At 57.1% G+C, this 15716-nt stretch overlaps 6 protein-coding genes across 6 annotated transcripts; 2 read left to right on the plus strand and 4 right to left on the minus strand.

Moving 5' to 3' along the window:
* Positions 1-10: 10 nt before the first annotated feature.
* On the minus strand, positions 11-4470 carry B0T15DRAFT_416449 (muts domain V-domain-containing protein). Its single transcript, XM_062865472.1, has 4 exons — positions 3917-4470; positions 3692-3863; positions 1215-3622; positions 11-1143 (listed from the first exon to the last, which is right to left on the minus strand). The coding sequence occupies exons 1-4, from the start codon at positions 4349-4351 to the stop codon at positions 445-447; spliced, it is 3714 nt and encodes a 1237-aa protein (XP_062721477.1). The 5' UTR covers positions 4352-4470; the 3' UTR covers positions 11-444.
* Positions 4471-5045: 575 nt separating this feature from the next.
* Positions 5046-6056, minus strand: B0T15DRAFT_511592 (uncharacterized protein; the record flags this gene model as incomplete). Its single annotated transcript, XM_062867923.1, has 2 exons — positions 5046-5086; positions 5279-6056. 2 exons carry the CDS (start codon positions 6054-6056, stop codon positions 5046-5048), a joined length of 819 nt encoding a protein of 272 aa, XP_062721478.1.
* An 826-nt stretch (positions 6057-6882) lies between these two features.
* On the plus strand, positions 6883-9630 carry B0T15DRAFT_485260 (uncharacterized protein; the record flags this gene model as incomplete). The annotated part of the gene is made up of 7 exons (XM_062866282.1): positions 6883-7124; positions 7193-7768; positions 7837-8379; positions 8435-8573; positions 8625-8704; positions 8759-8832; positions 8882-9630. 7 exons carry the CDS (start codon positions 6883-6885, stop codon positions 9628-9630), a joined length of 2403 nt encoding a protein of 800 aa, XP_062721479.1.
* Positions 9631-9647: 17 nt separating this feature from the next.
* B0T15DRAFT_485261 (mitochondrial carrier domain-containing protein) lies at positions 9648-11093 on the minus strand (the record flags this gene model as incomplete). The annotated part of the gene is made up of 8 exons (XM_062866283.1): positions 9648-9738; positions 9790-9875; positions 9927-10089; positions 10140-10167; positions 10215-10374; positions 10451-10707; positions 10933-10964; positions 11053-11093. The coding sequence occupies 8 exons, from the start codon at positions 11091-11093 to the stop codon at positions 9648-9650; spliced, it is 858 nt and encodes a 285-aa protein (XP_062721480.1).
* A 689-nt stretch (positions 11094-11782) lies between these two features.
* Positions 11783-13136, plus strand: B0T15DRAFT_416456 (uncharacterized protein). The gene is made up of 2 exons (XM_062865473.1): positions 11783-12175; positions 12272-13136. Exons 1-2 carry the CDS (start codon positions 11939-11941, stop codon positions 13022-13024), a joined length of 990 nt encoding a protein of 329 aa, XP_062721481.1. The 5' UTR covers positions 11783-11938; the 3' UTR covers positions 13025-13136.
* A 1-nt stretch (position 13137) lies between these two features.
* Positions 13138-15468, minus strand: B0T15DRAFT_533148 (uncharacterized protein). Its single transcript, XM_062869346.1, has 6 exons — positions 15009-15468; positions 14647-14931; positions 14086-14571; positions 13907-14018; positions 13488-13827; positions 13138-13429 (listed from the first exon to the last, which is right to left on the minus strand). The coding sequence occupies exons 1-6, from the start codon at positions 15313-15315 to the stop codon at positions 13295-13297; spliced, it is 1665 nt and encodes a 554-aa protein (XP_062721482.1). The 5' UTR covers positions 15316-15468; the 3' UTR covers positions 13138-13294.
* Between the last annotated feature and the right edge of the window lie 248 nt (positions 15469-15716).

The following is a 15716-nucleotide window of genomic DNA, read 5'->3' on the forward strand; positions in this document are numbered from 1 at the left end:
GCGTTGGTGAGCCGTTCCTCGTAGACGTCCCTATCTGTTCAAAAAAATCGGCCAGTGACTTGGCTTGGATGAGGGACATCCAAGATGATTTTGTACAGCGAGATATCGTTCGACTACGAACGGTCAGCATGGACGCACAGCTCCAACTTCACCTCTCGCTGCTCCTTAGCCTTGAGAAACCAACATTCCTCCGGATCATTAATTACCTACTCCGTCAACGTATCTCGCAACTACACAAGCTCTGACAGTGACAAAGCACCCCTTGGGCCGAGGTACAAATAGCGACCCCCCCACTTTACCCCTATAGCCCTAAGCCAGGACGCCCATAGAACAGCAAATATGTCTAGCAAGTATTATCCATGACATGGAAGCAAAGCACCTTTGGCACCTTTCCTTAGCAAACCAGTAAAAAAAGGCAATACCAACCCCAACACTCCCCAACCATCAGAGCGCTTCGATAGCCTTCAACAATACCTCCACCCCGCGCTCACCAACCTCGACACCATCCACCCCCTGATCCCCGTCATTAGACCTCAGCAAGTTGGCCACATCACTCAGCACACCGAGCGGGATATAGCAGCCCATCTTGGCCCGCTCCAAGCTCTCCTTCAGCCGACTGGTATGCTCCCACTCGCGGGCCGCCACTTCGGCCCGCTCAATCACCTTCGAGGGGATGCCGCACATGGCGGCACAGTGCATGCCGAACGACCCCTCGGCGACACCGTCCTCGAGGCGATATAGGAAGGTCACACGCCTCTGCTCGTCGTCGACGCGGATCTGCATGCGGCGCGCCCTCACTTCCGGGTGGTGCGCAAACTCGGCCGCCAGGCTGTGGTAGTGGGTGGCAAAGAAGCCGACGCAGCCGATATGGGAGGCGACGTGGTGTAGCACGGCCTGGGCGACGGCGACGCCGTCGTAGGACGAGGTGCCGCGGCCGAGCTCGTCGAGGATGACGAGCGAGCGCGGCGTGGCCTCGGCGAGAATCTTCTTCGTCTCGGAGAGCTCGACGAAGAAGGTGCTTTGGGCGGCAAAAATGTTGTCGTTGGCGCCCAGCCGCGACATGATGCGGTCGATGGGGGTGAGCCGCGCCGACGAGGCGGGCACGTAGCAGCCGATCTGGGCCATGATGACAGCGATGCAGGACTGGAAAGGCGGGGTTAGTGATAGGTCTAATATTGAGGGAGGAGAGGGGGCTTGTGCTCCCGATGGCTTACCATGCGGAGGATGGTCGACTTCCCGGCTGCGTTTGCCCCTGTGAGAAGGTTGATCTTGGCCTCATCGCCGCCCAGTTTGATGTCGTTAGGGATGAAGTCGGCGACGGTATTGATCATGCAGGGGTGGCGGAGTTCCTTAAACTCCACCAGACTTCGTTCGCCGTCCACAAATATCGGGCGGCAGCTGGGCACGCCCAGCGCAGATGACGACTTGGCCAAGCTGATCAGGCAGTCGAGATGCGCAATGATGCGGATCGATTGCAGCCAAATCTCGTAATCGCTATCGAACCGCTTGAAGAATCGCGAGGCTACCTCCTTCGCGATCTGCGAGTGCGTCTCCTCCGCCTCTTGGAGCTCCCGGACCAGATCCTCCAGCTCCCTGAAGTAATACCGCTTGACAGCTGCGGTGGCAGACATCTGGCGCCAGCTCGCAGGGACCTTGACGGACTTGGGCACCTCGATCTGGTAGATCTCTTTGCCTACGTCGGTGAACTTGAGCGTCTTGCACTTCAAGACTGTCTTCTGCCTCTCAAGAAGCGCATGAAGCTCTTCCTTGATCCGCTCCAGCTCGTCCTGGCTGCTATCAAAGTCTTCTTCGATGCCCCTCTCGGGGATGAGCACTTTGCCATCTCGAGCCTTCTTCCTGTCAAAGGCAGTCTCCCAGTAACCTAGAGGCTCCTTGAGGTCCGGCATCGATGCAATGAGCCTGTCGACGATTCCGTTGCCACCGCCGAATGCACGGAGAAGCCCCATGGTGTAGTCGATCTGCTCAAAGCCCTCAAGGACCCGAACAAAATCCTCCGGCTTGCAGGCACCAGCGTGGATGCGCGAGATGAGCCGCTCAAGGTCCGGCATCTTAGTCATCTGAGTCGAGAACTGCTGCAGGATGCTACGGTCCGCATTCAGCATGTCGACTGCATCGAGCCTCTCGTTGATCTTTTGGGTGTTGCACAGCGGGTGGCAGACCCACTGACGAAACAGGCGCTTTCCAAAGGGCGTGATGCATCGGTTGAGCAAGCTGAACAGAGTGCCCTCCGGACCACCGTTGGCTGTATTGGTGAAGATCTCTAGGTTGATCAGGCTCTGGCCATCCAGGATCAGAGTGCCATTCCTATGGATAGGATTGTACCACTCGAAACTGCCCTGCGATAGCAGGCTCTGATCGAGCTTCAGGACGCGGAGGTAGTGAGTCAAGCCTCCGAGAGCCGACATCGCCAAGTCCTTGTCCCTCGCCTCGCTCAGCTGCTTGGGCCAAGCGTCTTCCTGGCTCTCTTCGGAGCCAAAATAGCCGCTACAGTCCAATTCGCGTCTGGCGAGATCGGCATCCCAAAATTCGGTTCCTGGCTTCAGGTAGTTCCAGATAGTGGTTGGCCCCGTGTTGTTCTTGAGGATGCGCAACGCCTTGCTGGACAAGCGCGACTTCTCCAGAACCAGCTCTCGGGGCGATGTCTGGGCGACAAACGTTTCGAACCGTGTCAGGTCGACGTCATCCTGGAACTCGGAAAGGAAGAATTGGCCAGTAGCGGCATCGACAAAAGCGATCCCAAAGGCGGGCCTGTCGTCGACCAAGTACTCCTTGATGGATGCACAGTAGGTGGCCATGTCATCTTGGAGCATGCTGCCGTCTACCAGCGTGCCTCCAGTAAGGATGCACGTCAACTCTCTCCGGATGATCTTGTCAGCCTTCTTAGCGCTGCTCTCGCGCTCTCGCATCTCCTTTCCCAACGCCGATTCCATCTGATCGACTCTTGCAACCTTGAAGCCCTTGGCCACGAACTGGTTAACCCACATGTCTAGAGAACTTTCAGGAACGCCAACCATGCGCATGTTGACGCGATCGGTGAGCTTCAGATCGAACAGCTGGTGTCCGATTGTTGCATCATTCTCGTAGAGCTCATAAAATTTCCCCTTCTTGAAGAACACAACTGTGTCCCACAGCTTCTTCTTGATGTCCCAATACTGCTTCTCAAACGCCGAGAACTTTCTCTCGGCCGCTGGTGGAATGTAAATCGACGTTGGATCGAAATCCGGGTGCCCAGGAGGGTTCTTGTTGCCGTCTAGGATGTTGGCCAGCCAGGGGTATCTCTCCTCTGGCTCTTTTGTGTGCGGCTTAGGCTTCGGCTTTGGCCCTCCCAACTTCGGTGGGGGCAGGGGCGCCCGGGAGCCTGGCTCGCTAGGCTGCACATTGTCCGGATCGTACTTCCATTTCTGTGCAGTTGAGGTTGAGGGTGGGATATCCTGCATGACCTCGTCATCGTCTTCTAACGGAGATTGAAAGTCGGGAGCAGGAGATGAGGAGTGGTTGGCCTTTTTGCGTGGGGCCGCAGACTTGGTTGCCGCCCGTTTCCTCTTCTTCGACCTGGAAGGCGCGTCCGAATCGTCGGAAACCACGAAATCTCCCAAGTCATCTGCGTACCTTGTTATTAGCTCCGCCTTGTGTAAAGCTAAGTGTAAAAGAGCGGGAAGAACGTAAATACCATCTTCATCTTCGATCTCATTGACCGCCGCCTCGTATGTATCTTCATCATCATCCTCGTCCGGAACTGCGGCACGGGAACGCCGTTGTGTGGATCTCCTAGACTTCAGCGTAGCAAAGACCGCGTCATCATCTTCGTCGGAGGACTCGGCGTAGTTCACGGTCTTCTTCGCCTAAAGATGGAATGTTAGACGGATTAAAATACGAGACGGGGTGTGCTCCGTGCCTTTCGAGACGGACTACTATGCAGGCTGGGCTTTGCACTGACAGCCTGCTTCTTCGCGGTCTTAGCAGATGCAGCGGGTGTGTGGAGGCCGACGTTAACCACCTTAGCAATACCGGTGTCTCTATTCTCTTGAGAGCTCGAGGGTTCAATGGCATCGCTGCTCGGAACAGGCGTGACAGTGGTGGTGCGCCTCGATACGAGCATCGCATTCGACTTAGTCTTCGTCTCTTTCAGGCACTGGGCCGAGGTGTCGTCCTTGCTTGTGGATGGCGGCCTGGTGGATGGCGAGGGGCTTGCAACACCTGCTGCTCCAGCTGCTCCTGTCCTAGAGAAGAAACCGAGAATGCTCTGTTGCTTGCCCGTTGAAGGTGCCTTCTTGACCGTGGGCGGCGCTTTCGCAGGAGTGCGAGCGGCGCTGGCAGTTTTTTCCCCCATGTTGTCCGATCTGACTGAGGACGAAGAATGCGGCTATAGGATAACGAAAATGATGCGAGAATTGCTCATTAATAACCTGAAGAACGCGGTCAAGTTTGGAGGTCTTTAAGTGGAACGCGAATAAACGCGGCGCGCAGGGAAGCCGCGTCCGAACTACTGGGGTCGTTCTCCACTCACTGAAACTATCCACCCCTGTCGATGCCCCACCGATCATGGAAGCTGACCCTCACATCTAGTAGCATCAACGCCTTCAACTTCACCGCACTTATACCATTTCCCAAACTAGACGGTCACTTGGGATACCAAACACTGAACATCTTGTGCCTTGTCTAGGAATACGCAATTAAAGCGGAGCCTTACTGGACCGCAACACAACAAGCCGAAATGACATTTCACAATAGTCCATCCTCAACAAAACCTGTGTTGTGCGGCTGCTTCGATGGCATTATAAATGGTCTCCAGTCCCAGCCATACTCGCATGAGGAACAGGTGCTCGTGTAGCAGCGGCATCACGACAAGGTAGCATTCGTGCGCTCGTATGATGCTTTTTTGAATCGTCTGAGCCGGCCTCTACGTAGAAGCGGACTTCGGTGCACTCGTAATGCTGGAGACAGAGAACCTAAACGCATAAGGTACCTTAGGTAGGTAAGAAGCTCTAGCTGCCATATATAGCCTCAGCCGGCGACATCAACCTTTAGCGCTTAACCTTGCCACCTTGTTTTCGGGATGTCTGAGCTGTTGCCAGGTGGTCACATCACTCCTAGTGGGCATAAGCATAGTTTCACAACTCAAAGCTATCCGGGACGAAAATCCAGTAACCCCTGGATGACGACCTCGAAGCCTCGTCAGCGGCAACCGGCCTCCAAAACCCCTGTCCTGCAAGCCCTGCTAAGCCGATCGTCCAGACCAAGGGCTCATCATCCTTACATTGCTTACGCAGTCTCCCTATCGCCCAGGGAACGACTGACACATAAAGTACCTCAAGCTTGCGGCAAGCCCGCGACCTGACAAACTTATCCACGGCACCAGGGATGACCTCGTCGAGCGGTCCCATCAAGAAGACGTGCAACTGCCTCAGGCCCGGGAAAGTGGAAGATAGAAGCTCAAACGGCAGTGAAAACTCAGAGTTTGACACCTTGCTAACCCGGCAGGAAAAATAGAGGCTGGTGATGGATGCTAGGCAATGGAGAGGCATGTCGGCGCAGAAAGGGTAGATTAATGTGTAGTTTCGCGGATCCGTAGGCCCTCTCCGGGGTTCTGCGTCCAAACTGAACTTGCTCGTGGAGTAGAGCACGTCGATACCTTCGGCATACGCCTGTCGGCATGCCAAGATCCATCCCATAGCGCCCAAGGGCTGCCGAGGAGCGGGATTCAGCGCCCCGTCCACACCGATAATCTCCTTGCTCGGGTTCATACTGTGCCTCCATTGTCTCTTCATCGCTAGGCTTTCCGGCTCGACCCGAACCTCCTGAGTGTGGTAGACACGGAGCAGCCGGTTCCCAAATGCTTCCTCGAGGACCATGCGTCGAAGTTCAAACGGAAGCCGGTCAAAAAAAGGCCCCAGGGATGGACGTAGACCGGACGACGCGTCGGGAGTGAGTGGGCGGCGTTGCAAGGCGGTCATGGCGAGCTTATAGTCTATAAAGTCGTCCGGGGGTAGATAGAGATCGGCCGGCGCGTCGGGACTCAAGGAGCGATGCTGCATGGTGAACAAGGTGAGACCTGGCTTCTCTTCTTCCCTTGTCCCCGGTAAGTTGGAGACAAACTGCATCGAAGTTATCTGTACAGTATCAGAACGGCAGAGATTCAGTTGCCCGAGCGTCTAACCGCGTGGCATGCCCCGCTTTCGTCTGCAAGAGCCATTGGCTGTTATCCACGCCAGGGACCGGACTTTATAGGGTGCACAACTTATCGCGTTCACCGGAATGCGACTCCGCCAAGATATACGCACCGCGTACAGTAGAACCGAGTACCCTCGAATGTGAAAGAGGCATATAAGACCTCATCTCTCTTGTTCAACAAACCCTCCGCGGCGTCGGGCAAGGAAGCAGTCTGCCAAGGCGGGAGAAAGATGATAGGCCCACGTTGACCGCGGTTAAATCATTTAGCAGCTTCACCATCCGGTCTGCAGGCTTCGGAAGTTCGGAGTGCGGGTTGCAACAGTCGCCCGCGGAGCCTAAGACGCCGGTGCAGGTTCTTAATCCTTGATTGGGTCCGCGCACTCAAACTGGTTGAGCAAAGATAGCACAGACGCTCGCAAAGGAGTTGTGTATTAATAACGTTGTTCAGTTGTTTGGCAATTCCACATTCCCAGTCAACGAAAAGGGTATAAGCAATTCCCGTCTCTCATTGCGCCAAGCAGCTGTCGGATAGCGGCTGTCAGCTGCCGAATCGGCCCCGCTACCCCGGATTTCGCTAACGCTCCACTCCGGCTCAGCGTTAGCGCAGAAGCTCCTCGCAACACGATACAAAAGGCGGGGATTTGATCAGTGAGCGAAGAAAGCCCACGCTGGCGCGCCCGCGGTGCACAAATGGATCCCGATGCGATGGATCGGTCGGACAGTGCTCCCGCGCCAGCGGCTGATGGCGCGCGCGATTCACCCAGGGACCAGAACAGCCGCAGGGCTGCCGCGTGTCTCGTCTGTCGCCGATCCAAGATCAAGTGCGAGAAGGGCCGTGACCAGAACGACGGCCGCTGCCACCGCTGCCTCCAATTAGGCGTTGATTGCGTGCGCCCGGACTTCCACGTCGGCCGCCGCAAGGGCGTCAAGAAGTCAGCTCTGCATTGTTTTCGTTGTGTTTTGTTTATAGTTTGAAGGCCCATTGCTAACCGAACTGCAGCAAGCGCACGGGACTGGAGAAAGCGTTGCATCAGGTGGAGCAGGCGCTGAGACGCACCGGATCTGGCATCGAGGCGGCCAAGGTTGTCTCGGATCTCAAAGCGCTCCTCAGTCCCGGTTCCCACGGGTCTCTGTCGGTCGTTAGCCACCACCAACCCGGGGCCAGGGTTGCGGAACCACGCCGGGCGTCCAAGCAGAGCGACATCCTGCTGCCCGATGCTTCCTCGGATGCTGGCGATAGTTCTGCCTCAGACCAGGACGCCATGAGTGTGCCGCAGGAGTCTACGCCCCCTCAGGGGCACGTTGGTGAGGAGAGCCTAGCTGTCGATGACGCAGAGAATCCCCTCCAACTCCTTGCTCGAGCATCCGACTTGCATGTCTCGCCCAAGACCAGTGACCACGTGGTTGCCGAAGCCATGTCTCATCAGCGGACCCGCCAGAGCAAACAAAGCGAGAAAATATCCGAAGTAGAAAGGTTCTTCAAACTCAGCCAGTTCAGTCTCGACACAGGGCCGGACCTAGATCCGGTCGACCTCGGCCTGATTACGCTCGAGGAGGCTGAGACGCTGTTCAGCTTGTGGGTTTCGCAACCAACGTCATGAACTTTATGTACCTCATGTTGTGGATTACTAACCCCACGCAAAGCTTCCACCACAGCCTCGCCCACACGCGCTGGGGACTCGACCCGGCGCTCTACACAGCCGCATTCACGCGCACCAGGTCCGCCTTCCTCTTCACCTCCATCGCTGCCGCTGCCGCTCTCTTCATGCCTGCCGCCTCGGCCCTCTCTCGCCGCCTATCTAATCACTGCAAGACCCTGGTCAACCGCATCATCCTGGATCGCCACCGCTCCGTCGAAATCGTGCTCGCCTTCATGGTGAATGTGCCCTGGATGTTTCCTGGAAAGCATAGCACCGACGACGAAACCTGCTGGTATGTGTCCATGGCTACCACCATGGCGCTGGACCTCTCACTGCACAAGATCCTTGTGCCAGTTGCTTCGCTGCGGGATGGACCCGGTGGGCGTGGCGGCACCTTTGGAGGGATTGCAAGGGCGGATTGTATTGACCCCAAAGTGGCACTGGCGTTGGACGGGTTCGGCGATGTAGATCCCAACTCGGAGCTGGGGTTGCGCTTGCTAAGGAGACGGGAGAGGTGTTGGATTGCTCTATTTGTATTGGAGCGTGGGTATGTGTTACGGCCCACGAGGGCTTTACATGTTGGCGAGCTGACACAAGTGTAGGATGTGCTTGGCGAGAGGGCGCTGTTACACCGTCCCTGTCACCCCTATTCTTCGGGGATGTGACCAGTGGCACCTGTCGAACATTGCGGACAGTATGGATGGGCATCTGGTGTCCATGGCGGTTCTGCGAAGAGATCTGGTAAGTCCCAGAACGCCGGTAAGTCGCCTAACCGACACTGATTTGCGGCAGGACGAATTGTTTGCCTCCATCAGATCCCTTTGCGACCAGTCACGCGACGGCAGGGCGGACGGCGCCATGGTCGCCCGGTCGTACGTATCTCGTCAGCGATGGGTCTCTCTGAATACATTTTAACACAGACGCAGAATTCAGATGATCGTGGAAAAGTTCTTCGATGAATGGCATGCCAAATGGGGCATTTCCATTGGCAGCGGCCCCCGTAAGTCACCGGGCCTATTGGGGGATCACGCGACACTGACTGGTCCCAGAACATCGGTTGCCTCCCTACGTGCAAATCTTGGTCACGCATACACGTCTATCCATCTACAGTACAGTCATCAATCACCCGACGGCCCCGACCGAAGTCCGCCACTTCTTCCATGCGGCAGGTTTACAGTCAGCGCTGAACGTCATGCGAGCCGCGATCCAGGGCGAAGGGCAGCTCTCGAGCATGCCCAATAACACGGCAATCATGATATCATTCGCGGCATGCTTTGCGCTTCGACTGAGCGGCCAGTTCACGGGCAACTCTAACCTAGCACCCAGTGTGCGGACGTTGATTGAAGAAACAGCAGAGGTTCTAGAACGCATCGGCTCGACAACACCGCACCGCAATGGGATGTCAGCATTGTATGGAAAGTACCTCAAGTACATCGTCAAGAAAGCCGCAGCAGCCGCCCCAGTCTCGGTCGAGAAGGCCGCGAGGCCGCGTGGCGTGACACAGCCGGAGCTAATCTCACAACATGGCCTTCCGGCCACTTATTCGCGGCCCAACAATGGGCGCGCAAGCTTCAGCGTGGCGGACTCGTTACACCAGAGCCCGCCTGTCTCCGGCTTCCTGGACCAGCCTCTATGGTCGGAGCCGATTCAGTTCTCGTCCATGTCGGATGATCAGATTGCCGAGGCACTCAGCAGAGTCAACAACGAGTTCGATCCGGCCCTAAGCATGTACCCATGGGACGAGGCTGCTGCTTTGGATTGGCTCAATTGGTCTAATCTTCCAGACTTCGGGACTTGAATCCCCGAGCTCACACGTCAGATAGTAGCGCGGACCGGTGACGAAGCCGTCAAGTTGACCAGCTCCTGCAGCTTCTCCATGAAAACGAACGTTAAGATGGTATGCGGTCTAACGCCGGTTAGTCTAAGGTCTTCCAGAGAAACAGTTCAGATCACATACGTCAATCGCAGCCAGGCAGGTGTCCAACCCTTCATAAGGAACGCCATACCTTCTCCCCTCAACCCGTCGCGAATGACCTGCATTACCTGAGGACAGGGTAAGTCACGCGGAAGACATCCGGTGGCGGGTCCACATACACTAGATCCCTTTGCCGCGCTCTGAATTCTACTCTTGAGCACATCAGCCGGAGCGCAGGCTGTCGTGGCCACTGTCCCAGCGAAAAGCGACGCAAGCGCATGTGTGCGAATATCGTCCTGCATTTGGGTCCGCGAGAGGATGGCACGTTTTGCAGCGGCATAACTGGAACCGCATCAGCACGAGACACTCCAAACCTGGAAAGATACACTCACGGTGCAATCTGCGACACATCTTTCGTCACTGGTAAGCATGATCCTGTCAGGATCGAATCGGGGCTGGAGTCTTACTCATGAGGACGCTGCGAAGGATGTTGGCGGATAAGCCCCTTCCAAACACTCTGATTCCTTCTTCTTTCGCTATCCGATATAGGCCGGTCACCGCGTCAGAGTAGCGGAAGCGCTCTGCACTCGGTTTGGCGGCATCGGCGCACATGCGAACGAGGATGACCTATAGCCACGCGAAGGAAACCAATTAGCAGAGTGATGGTATGCCAGTCACGTATGTGGCTTCGGTGGCAGTTTACCTCTGTCGGATTCCCAACCATCCCGGCCAAGCCGCCGGCAACCCCGGCACAGGCGATGGTGGACGTGGTTGATAGCTTGGAGGTGCCTGACCTCTGCTGCAGTTGCCGCGAGAGGACAGTGTACAAGCCAAAACGGGCGGTCGAATAGGTGGATTGTCGGAGGATAGAGGCGGACAGACCGGACCACAGAGACATGATTCCTGTTGGCAACGGCCAGTCAGCGTGGGTGGACGAGGGTTCTCCCGCTGCTGGTTGGGCTCACCATCGCGTGTGGCGAATTTGTGGAGGGTTGAGAGCATGGGGGCGTGAGTCTGGAGGACTTGCATCCGGCTGAGCATCGACACACGTGTGAGCCTTGATCCTCGGTTGAAAGGATTATGATGGCAGGTTGGACATACTACTTTGTGAGATCTAGGGGATGAGCTGGGCAAGTATGTCAGAGAACACATGCATCGTGGTCAACGCCTGAACTGTTGACGTACTGAAGCATACTGCCATGGACGCCGCGGCTCCACTGTTGGATGGTCGCCATGCACGGTCAGGACGGGATTCCAAACCTGGTATATGGTATGAAGGTGGTGGTGGGACAACAGGGCACTCACCCAAGCCAAAACGGCTGCTTAGATCCCTTTTGCCCGGCCATTGCTCCGCTCCGGCCAAGCGTTCCAGTTACTGCAGGTATTCTCTGGTAACTCTGCCACCCTAGGTCCGGGACGGGAACTTGGGGTACATATGCGTCGCGTTGCAGATAGACGACCACGAATGTGAACTCCAACCTGATAAGGGGTACAGGACGTTGCTCTGCATTCAGGGACCCCTCGATCGGCGACCCCCAACTTCCCGCCGGCGCTCCAAGCACAGAATACCCCCGATAAGATTCCCAGGTCCCAACGGTCCGGGCCGATATACCCGCTCATGGCTAGGTACACTTGCATGCCAGCCTGCAGCCATACAAATCTGCTTGATACCAAGAACCCTACTGGAGATGGTCCCAACCAAAGCCCGGGCTGATAGTTCGTAAGCGGTTAATAAGGTTCTTAATCCTTAGGTACCTATCTGCTGCAGGCAGCTAATCGTCACTCAACTCCTGCGGCTCCTCTATCGGGCACCTGTACCTCACTTACGGCCCCAAGTACTCTTGAATCACCGCCTTCATCAATAAGAGACCAAATGCTCAGACACACTGGCAATGCGTGATGTGAGTTGAACTGGTGGGGCTCGGCGCAATTTGTAGGTGCCGGTGTGCAGCCGTCGTCGGGGATGTTTACCCACTTGGTACGGATACAGCGAGGTGGGGCCGTTAGTGACAGGGATGTGGGCCGTCTCACATGCCGGTCGATCCTGAATCTCAGTCGATGATGTGATGGGACGGACAGGGCGGATGATCAATCTGGCAGCCGGTACGGAGTATTGTTCTGGTGTACTGTAACGACCAGGTACCTACGGATAGCTGGTAGCGATTTCGTTTGCTTGACATCGGACAGACAGATGTCCGAGAGGATAGTAAAGAAGACAAAGCTAACGTCGAAGAAAGTTCAGTCGGAGAAAGCTATTGCTGCGCGAGACATGTCGAAGCTCTCGCCGTCGCTCAAAGCGCTCATCAACGCGCCGTTTGCCCGCCCGGGGCAGGCGGCGGCACCGCGGCACATCCGTGACATCTACGCCCGCATCGCACACGAGGCACGCGAGCGCAAGTATGGCGAGCGGCCGTGGGTGACACTCTCGGTACGTCTTTCCTCTACTCTCATTCACTCAATCATCTTCCACCACCTACCAAAACCGAACTCTTTTGCTGACAGTAGACGGGGGGAATAATAAAAGGCAGCAGCAACATTCACCCTCAACTCCCCCTCCTCGCTGCTCATCCTGCACGACCTGGCCTCCTCCTCCTCCTCTTCAACCAATCTCTCCCCGCTACGCACCGCCGAATTGATCCGCGAAATCGGGCTCAAATGCATCTCCTTCAACGGCATCCCGCGCACAATCAACTGCCTCGGCGCCTTCAAAGCCGGGCTGGACCCTTCCCTGGCCTCGCAGCTGACCACGACCCCGTCGCGCCACCTCACGCCGGACAACATCGCCTCCGTGACAGAACACGGCCGCGATCTGTGGGCCAGCATCTACACCCCCTTCGACGAGAAGCTCGAGGCCAAGCTGGCCGATAGCCACCCGGACTTGCCGGTGCATATCCTGGGTTGTCACTACGGGCCGCTGCTGGCTGATCCGCCTGCCAGGAATGCTCAGCGGCGGCAAGGAAGCGGGTTGGGGGCGGTGGGGCGGAACTTGACGAGTGTGGTTGCTGTTGCGTGCTTGAGGGCGCAGACCGGGGTTGGGCCGCAGGTGTTGAGCCATGTGTTTGGGTTGAGGAAGGGGGTGGAGCAGGGGTTGCATCGGGAGGAGTTTGTGGGTGTGGAGGATGGGGAGGCGGAGGCGGAGGGGGTCGAGAGGTTGGCCGGGGACGAGGGGTGCGAGTGGTTGTTGAGGAGCGTGGATGCGATTGCCGAGGCGGTTGGGAGTAGCTATGCGAGATGGGACGGTGAGGGTGGGAAGGGGGGCAGGGAGTCGAAGTTGTAGGGGTGTGTCAATAGGTATAGGTACTAAACCTGGAAACATAAGGTACAGGTAACTAGAAGGGGAGGTGAGATCGGGTGTACATAACGTAGTACATACTTGCATGGGAATCATGAATGGAAATTGGATAGCTCCGTGTTCGCGAAAAGGCAGTAGTGCTCTGCAGACACTGCACTGTTAGGCACAGGAAATGGAAAGCTACCTATATAAGCGCGCCCAGGAATGCAGGGATACAACAAGCCGAAAGTAAGTCATCGTCTAAAATAGGTGCCCTCACTCCATGGTCTTCAGATCCTCGGCCACCGCAAACGTGGCATCCGTCTTGCTCCTCACTTCCTCCACGTCCACGCCCGGCGCCACCTCGGTCAGCGTGAGCGTCCCGCGTTTCCGGTCAACTTGGAAAACGCACTGCATCTCAAGTCAGCATCAACCTTTTCTCTGGCCCTCGTGCATCGGGGCAACTCACCAGATCCGTAATGATGGTGCTCACGACCCGCGCCCCGGTCAGCGGCAGACTGCAGCTCTGCACCACCTTGGACGTGCCATCCTTGGCCACATGCTCCGTCGCCACGACAATCTTGGTGTTGTCCGGGTTCGACACGAGGTCCATGGCGCCGCCCATGCCCTTGAACACTTTGCCCGGGATCATGTAGTTGGCCAGGTCGCCGGCCGCGCTGACCTGCAGCGCGCCCAGGATGGACACGTCGACGTGCCCGCCGCGGATCATGCTGAAGGACTCGGACGAGTCGAACGTGGCTGCGCCGGGAACCAGGGTCGTGGTCTCTTTGCCCGCGTTGATGATGTCGCTGAGCACCGGGTCATTAGTGTTGGTCAAAGGTTCAGATACTAAGATCTTGAGTTGGACGAAGGGGAAAGGAAACTCACGGGTCGACTTCGTCGGGAAGCGGGTAGTCACCCATCCCCAGGATGCCGTTCTCGGACTGGATCCAGACTTGTTCCCCGGGGGGCAGGAATGAGGGGGCCAAGGTGGGAATGCCTGGAACACAACCGTCAGCATGGCTCGCCCGCGCGCAGAATACCCCGGGACCAGCTGCTGTTCTTACCAACACCTAGGTTGACGTAGAACCCGTGCTTCAGCTCCTTCGCCGCCCGCCGCGCGATGCGGTCCCTCCGCGTCTGTGCCTCCCCCTTCGACTTGGGATCCTTGCCGTCCCCAGTTGACCGCGTCTTGATGATTTCGACCATCGACGCTTCCGTTGCCGGCACAATCCGGTCAATGAAGATGCCCGGGAGGTCGACATCGTTGGGATCGATTTCGCCAACCTCGACGATATTCTCAGCTTCGACGATGGACAGCCTCGCCGCCTTGGCCATCAGCGGAGCGAAGGACTTAGTCGTGTACCGGAACACGCAGTTGCCAGCCTTGTCCACCTTCCACGCCCGCAGGATCGCCACATCGCCGTGCAGGGCAGTCTCCATGAGATACGGCCGGCCGTTGAATATCCTGGTCTCCCGTGGCTTGCCGTACTCAACCACATTGCCTTCGGCGTCGAAGCGGACGGGAATCGCACCTTCCTGCACCAGCGTGTCTAAGTCCAATGTTCAGCACGACACCAGCCACGAAAGGACCTGGGGCATAACGGCAAAGCACGCTAGGTACTTACGGCCGCCGGTTGGAGTGAAGAAGGCCGGGATGCCGCTCCCTGCAGCTCGTATCCTCTCGGCCAACGTTCCCTGCGGGCACAGCTCGACGGCGATCTTGCCCGTCAGGTACTGCTTTTCCAGCTTTTTGTTGGAACCCAGATACGACATGATCATGCGATCGACTTGGCCATTTTCTGTCAGGAGAGCCAGCCCCCCACGCCCTTCCGCCCCGGCATTGTTTGACACGGCCGTGAGCGAGTGCAGAGACTCTGGGCCCCGTCGTCGAAGTGCCGCAATTAAAGTAGCTTTTTTCTCGCGTTCCGTTTGTCAGTTCGTCCCTAAGTTCTCTCATTTTCTTCCGTCGAAGCAACGCAGGACTTACATGCCACGCCGCACAGCCCAAACCCGGAACTCAGAATGACCGAGCCACTCTGGATGTCTGCAACCGCTTCATCCGCACTCTCCCATAGTTTCGAACCTCCACGATCAACCGCAGGAACCTCCGCCGACCTCCAGATCCTCGACTGCGAGAAGTTCCGGGCCCCAATGGCAAAGTTGTTGTTTAACCTGATTCCTGCCGCCGGCGTCACTGTCCTCGCGACCCCACTCAGAGCAAGCAACTGCCGGGCGCCCGCCCGCCGTGCCAGCACAGGCGCCGTTTGCCTCGCTGCCCGCGCCAGGCCTGCCATTGTGCCTTACTAAGTATAAAATACGGGTCGTAGTTTGGGCTCTTCTCGTTTCAATTCACCGTCTCGGTGCGGTATATGGAAATATCAACAAACTCATATTGCATTTCTGTTCCCAAAGATCCGCGACCCACGTCCCTGGGACCCTGCCGTTCACTCCGGCACGGTTCTTGTTCTGCCATCCGGAGCAAAACTGCCAAGCACTTTGCGTCATCGTGCAAGGTCCCCGGTCCAGTCCGTTACAGCACCTCGGTACCCAGATGTAACGCCGGAATGAGTTCCCCCAATTCTCGGCCGGCTCTGAGAATCGGAAGCGGCAAGCGGCAAGCGGCCCGCTGCTCGCGATCGAGCTCGCGATCGCGCCACCGACAGGTACGGAGTACCTACCGCCTGCACGAGGTTGC

This window comes from Chaetomium strumarium, assembly GCF_033439665.1.
Source record: "Chaetomium strumarium strain CBS 333.67 chromosome Unknown B0T15scaffold_4, whole genome shotgun sequence".
Taxonomy (NCBI): domain Eukaryota; kingdom Fungi; phylum Ascomycota; class Sordariomycetes; order Sordariales; family Chaetomiaceae; genus Chaetomium; species Chaetomium strumarium.